The sequence below is a fragment of the Cyclopterus lumpus genome, chromosome 20 (genome assembly GCF_009769545.1).
Source record: "Cyclopterus lumpus isolate fCycLum1 chromosome 20, fCycLum1.pri, whole genome shotgun sequence".
Classification (NCBI taxonomy): Eukaryota; Metazoa; Chordata; class Actinopteri; order Perciformes; family Cyclopteridae; genus Cyclopterus; species Cyclopterus lumpus.
Window position 1 is genome coordinate 14,138,706 of NC_046985.1, and position 6,000 is coordinate 14,144,705.

The 6,000-nt window shown below is 38.7% G+C and overlaps 1 protein-coding gene across 1 annotated transcript in view; it reads left to right on the plus strand.

Annotated features, from left to right (window-relative positions):
• Positions 1-4,921, plus strand: part of col11a1a (collagen, type XI, alpha 1a) — a 73,256-nt gene extending 68,335 nt beyond the window's left edge. Inside the window, exons 66-68 of the mRNA XM_034560584.1 lie at positions 399-467; positions 3,027-3,260; positions 3,526-4,921. Coding sequence (XP_034416475.1) covers positions 399-467; positions 3,027-3,260; positions 3,526-3,672 — 450 coding nt within the window. The 3' untranslated portion in view covers positions 3,673-4,921. The remainder of the gene's footprint in view (positions 1-398; positions 468-3,026; positions 3,261-3,525) is intronic.
• Positions 4,922-6,000: the final 1,079 nt, after the last annotated feature.

Consider the following 6,000-nt stretch of genomic DNA (forward strand, 5'->3'; position numbering starts at 1 on the left):
AATCCTCATTTCTCATCAAATATTAAGTCGTGATGTCAAACCAGCCCATCAACAAACGGCACAGCACGAGGATGAAGTTGTCAAAGGCACCCATTAGTTTTGCTGCGGGGCTAATGTACAGATTTGATATTCACGGTTATGTAAACAGCACTAACGACACCAAAAGGCCAATACTACAGAATGATTTGACTCGATGAAATTTGTGAAAACAATATTTCGAAGATATTAAAATGATACACGTTTATCTTCTGCTCCCAGATGACACACATTGATGCTGCCCTTTAGGCTTAGCTTTCTACAACAATTTAATGTTCACATCATAATTCCTAAGAAAATATAATGCCCATGATAAATAAAGTCTTGTGTTAATCTGCCCCGTCTGGTTTTGTGTTCCACAGGTCAGAATATCTTCATGGCCCAAGGAAGTCCCTGGGACATGGTTCAGTGAATTTAAGCGTGGTAAAATAGTAAGTCTTTTTTTCCTCTCCAACCTTCAGTTTATCTTGCAAAACAGAAACAACTCGACTCGGTGCTAAACTAAATGGATCGCTCCTCCTCTCCTATGTACTGCACCTGTGCAGGGACACTGCAGCTGCTTATAGACTCAAACAGCAGCACCACCCATGAAATTGTGATGCAGTGACCCAACGTTGCTTCCCATAAAGAACTCCCAAACTGCCTAGTGGTTCATAAGGCAAGGGCTATGCTTTTAATACGAACAAGATTGGCTTAGTGGAAATAATCTGCATCCTTTTGAACTCGTGCCTCATTTTCAGTTATTGTCATCACAACTCATTACAATTCGTAGCCTGTTTCCTATAAAGGAGAAAGCATCAATAAAACATTACAGAGGATTCAGTTCACTGTTTTAACATTCCAGTAGGTTCCTCTCTGCACTTGAACACTTGAAATCATCTCAGTAAACATCAGCTACTATTTCTTGTAGTCAGAAATTAAAGAAACACGTTTCGCCCGACTGCATCAAACTGGTGTCACGCTGCTGTATTTCAACAGAGACGAGGCTTTTAAAGACTGACTGTGACAGAACATGAGACATACAGTACATCTCCTGGTCGCTCTTTCAATGTACATATTCAGACACAGTTCACTCAAAGGCAATGTTCCAGTCGGGGTCATGTGGGTTCTGTTGACCTCTTGTTACTCTAGATTCAAGCTTTGTTCCAAAAGATTTAAGAAAAAGACGTTAACACTGATTGAACTGAGACTTAATAATATCCTGTTACATTTGTGGACTATTAAACTACCACTCACAAAGTGCTGTACTGTACATGTGGTATTTAATTACCAAGCAAAACAATAATCTGCGTAGCTTTTACAGCCTTTTGAAAACCCTGTTATTCTTCTCTACTTAACACACGGTGCTATACTCGTGTTTTCTATACTACCGGTCAACCTAATGAGGAAGACTCCAGATATAATACAGTTGACAATGTAAGACTTAAAGCACCACAAGACTAAATGATGCCTAAGTATAGAAATACTGCAATGTGGGTTAATGTTACCTTGTAACTATGAGCCACTGAACCATGGTTACTGTTCATCCATTGCAAACACTCTGTTTAATTGTTACAGGTGTTTTTACATTAGCCAGTTTGTCGTATGTAAATTCTTCCTTTCCAACATTATTTCAATATTATTTGGGCCAGTACATACTCTTAATAGTACAAAGGAACATTGGGATATCAACTGCTTCTTCTCGTAGAAATACAATTGTAATCTTTTAATTGCCTACAGCATTAATAAACTACAGACGTAATCTAATTTACAAAATTATATTCAAATTCTCCCTGGCACCCAAAATCCTTCAGAATTATTTTTTTTACTGAATTTCAGCTCTTTACATGAACTCCACAAGGCATTCTAGGTATTTTCATCTTGCTGTATGTTTCATTAATGAGGCCAAATGCTCATGTAGATACAAAGCTGGCTATTTGAGATCTAACAAATGCATATATATATATATATATATATATATATATATATATATATATATATATAATGCTTATATATCAAAAATGATTCAGAACGGCCAAGTGCTTGGCCTGTGGGGTCTCGAGAAGCGCTCATACAAACAACTTCACACTCCTCCTTGGGTCCTCAGCAATATACCTTTATATATATATATATATATATATATATATATATATATATATATATATATATATTATACAAAGTTCCTTCATCGGTGAAATACACTCAGGTTCAGATGAAGCAACTGCCTGTGGCCCGAAGGGCTCCAAAAGATTTATTCCGATGTTTAGATATGAAACATATTGACTTATTCTAAAAACTAATAAACTCACTGTACACAGAGATAACTTACAAAAGGCCCCCAAGGCACTTACAAATAAAGTAGAAATTGGAACGCAGGAATTTTACTGTGTGGTATTAGGAGTTTTACTATTAATAGTTAACACTTTTATTTCAGAAAGACTGATGCTAATAAAAGCTGTTAATTACGTTTTTAAGATGTTTTCATGCGAGAAAGTGACCACTTAGTTTCGCAATATGTGGTCATTTAATCCAAATAACAGCTGTTTGGGAATTATCTCTGATCGTTTTTGGAGATTCCAGAGTCACCACTTGGTGCCCTGAAACCGGCCGGTCGCTTTGCATGCTCCAGTGAACTGGTGTGAACAGTCTGTTGGTCAAATCATACTTAAAATATGGAGCACAGCCGAGGGACTCACAGGCTTATTTTGCCAGCGAGGCCGTTATTAGTGTTATAAATAAGTATCTCAAAACGTACACAATTTGGAGTTGCAATGCCAGGGTGGCTTGTTCCACAGAGCGCTGTTTCTTAAGTTTATTTATATTATTAAATGTGTCAAAATTGCAACATATAAAAAAACAAAACCTTATGGGGTCCCAAAGCAAATTTTTCTCCATGTCTTTACACACCTCTTTTCAAATATGCATGTGTTTTATACATAACATCCAACTGTTAAGTGACTCATGATTGCTTCTTTCCTTTGACCTCTTACACTCTCTTTGCCCACCAACAGTTTTCCTATGTTGACGTGGATGGAAACTCAATCAACATGGTACAGATGACCTTCCTCAGACTACTGACAGCCTCTGCCAGGCAAAACTTCACCTACAGCTGCCACCAGTCTGTGGCGTGGCACGACGCCACCAGCGACAGCTACAACAAGGCGCTGCGCTTCCTGGGTGCCAACGATGAAGAGATGTCCTACGACAATAACCCTTACATCAAGGCCCTCTCAGACGGTTGTGCGGTAAGCCCCGAGAACAAATGTTCCTGAAACGATGTCACGTTAGTGGTGACACAAGGTAGAGCTGGAAACTCTTATTGTAGCCGATGACAGCATTCGCCTGTGAAAAGCCCGACTCTAAAGCGAGCGGACTGCCCTGAATGATCAGCATGAACACCCAGTAAAAGGTGTCGAGCAGTTAGAAACATGTGACAGTGATGCGTGCGTTTGCATTTGCGTTTCTAATTGGTTCCTCTGCATCTGTGTGTCCGTGTCTTTCTTGTTGCAGACGAGGAAGGGCTATGGAAAGACTGTGATGGAGATTAATACTCTCAAAATCGATCAGGTTCCCATCATCGATGTCATGTTGACTGACTTTGGGGATCCTAACCAGAAGTTTGGGTTTGAAGTTGGGCCCGTCTGCTTCCTTGGCTAAAGAAAAAAGAAAAAAAGAAGAAAAAAAAAAAGGACTTGATGGGGCCAGCAAAGAAAGTCAAGTTGAGACGTTTTGGGTACCACCAAACCCCATTTCTAGCCCCCCCACCCTTTTCTATGCCACATGCAAGTTTTGAATAAGAGATGGTGTAGCAAACATGTCTTTCCATGTATGTACGTGTAACCCAGGAAAATACTTGTTGCCCTTGTAGGGCTCGAACCACATGACTTAACCACGTTATGGAGCAACGGTGAAGGACATTTGAACCTGTGGCAGAGGAGGGTGAATCAGAAGTAACCAAGAGGGGGTCGGGCGACCTCCTCTCTGCATTCTCTAGGTGCTGCAATGGTGCTTGTTCAAAACACACACACAAATAAAGAGGTGCTAAGAAAGAAGGTTTATTTTGATAATTATAAAAGAAAAACTGTAATTATTATTTTGTACAATACTGTTATTTCTGAATCCACTTTCAAAACTTGCATGTGTATCCGATTCTGCTTCCGGCTCTTTAATTTCAATGTTGGTTCAAAGATATACAGTGTAAGTTAAAGACATCATCCAATCAAATACATTTATGATACTTTTTGTTCAACACATACTGTGTATTTGTCATAAAGCAAATAAAGTGAGCATTCAAACAATTCTCTATTGCTAAATTAGACTGTATTCCCTTTGTATATATTGATAGTCCAAAGCTTGAGGTTATCTGCTGTTTTGCCCTTGTGACCGGAGGTGAAACAGCTGGAAGTATCACACCAGCATGTAGACGGCAACATCTCCCACTAATGTTGTGATCTGGTGCTCGTAGGAAGCAATCATGGCATTCATTTTTTCCTTTATTTAATTCTATTTGTTGTTTTTTTCAGTTTATTTTTCCGACAGGCTTTTTATTTTGGTTGTATACCTCAAACTTTCTTGATAACCTGTAAGATGCAAGGATGTTATGCCCTGTATATACCTTGGTTAAGCAATTAAGTTTATATATTTGGGTGGGGATTTTTTAAAGAGAGAACTACATTAACTGTTAGACATCCACTGTTCAAATCCTTCTGTGAATGCAATGAGAAGCCCTTTAGGTGACCCATTTTTGTAACTACAATGAGAAAATGTTTTAATGTGCTTTTTATAGTTCATTTAAATATTAAAAACTGGATTCTAAACAACAGTGAACTGAATGTCTCAATGGTTTGTGTAGGATGACGTTGGGGTAGATCTACCGACTGTACATATGAAATGCATGAATCAAGGATCTGTTGCTTCAACTAAGACTCTGGGCTGGTGCAATTGCATCTCTCTTGAAACCAATAAAGAACCATCTCAAATTAGTTTCCTCTCATTCTCAGTACATGAATGGAAACGTGAATATAATGTATTTTGTCATAGAAAGAATGAAAAAAAGTCATCATTCAAATGTCTATATTTGCTGCTTATTTCCATTGTGTTTCTGGGAAGGTATGGATCTGGACTTGAGGGATAGTTCACTATCGGAGCCTAACAAGTGTTTGCCTATTCAAGAAGAATTCCTTTAACTCCAGTGAATACCATTTTTTTTTGTATTCAGATAGTGGCAAGTATAAAGGCTTATTTTACAGAATGGAGGGAAAGGCTCCTTCAGAGTAGAGAATAAGAAATGTGAATTATTTTCTCTTTTCTATGACAAAACCCTTTCATACTAAATATGAATTTCAATCTGGCTATAGAGCTATGTGGGATTTTTCTTCATCACCTTTAAATTACCTGTGAGTGTTTTGATTGTTTGCTCACAGAAAAACTGCATGTGAGGGTAGGCGAAAATTGGGAAATTGTGTCTGCCTTGGTGGGGCGAAGAGATTTGTTGTCTGCGGCAAAGCACAGGAAGGGAGCCTTGTTCTCACACATGCAATCCCTATCGTGGTGATTACATACAGATGTGACAACACTCACATCTCACCAGTAAATATGTAAAGACTTAAACTGCAAACAAAACTAGCCTGGCTGAAGGTAACACAATCTGCTTACCAGCACCTCTGAAGCTCAATAGTTTAAACCATAAAAAGACTAGAGAGTAAAAACTATTAATTGAGTTTTTCTATGAATGGCGATGGCATGACCCGCCTTCCTCTGCCACTGATTGGCTCGCCCTGGTACTCTTAACCTAACCCTAACCAATCTCACGACCAAAGAGAATACTCATGTAGAACCGAACACAGGGAAAGCAATCAAGAAATCCTCCCCATGGCTTCAGAGGAGAATTCAGCCCCACATTCATGTTACTTTACAACTAGGTTTAGAGTAAACACTGTGTTTATCTCTGGAGATTGCACTACTTGCATCCTCAATAGGTCGTTT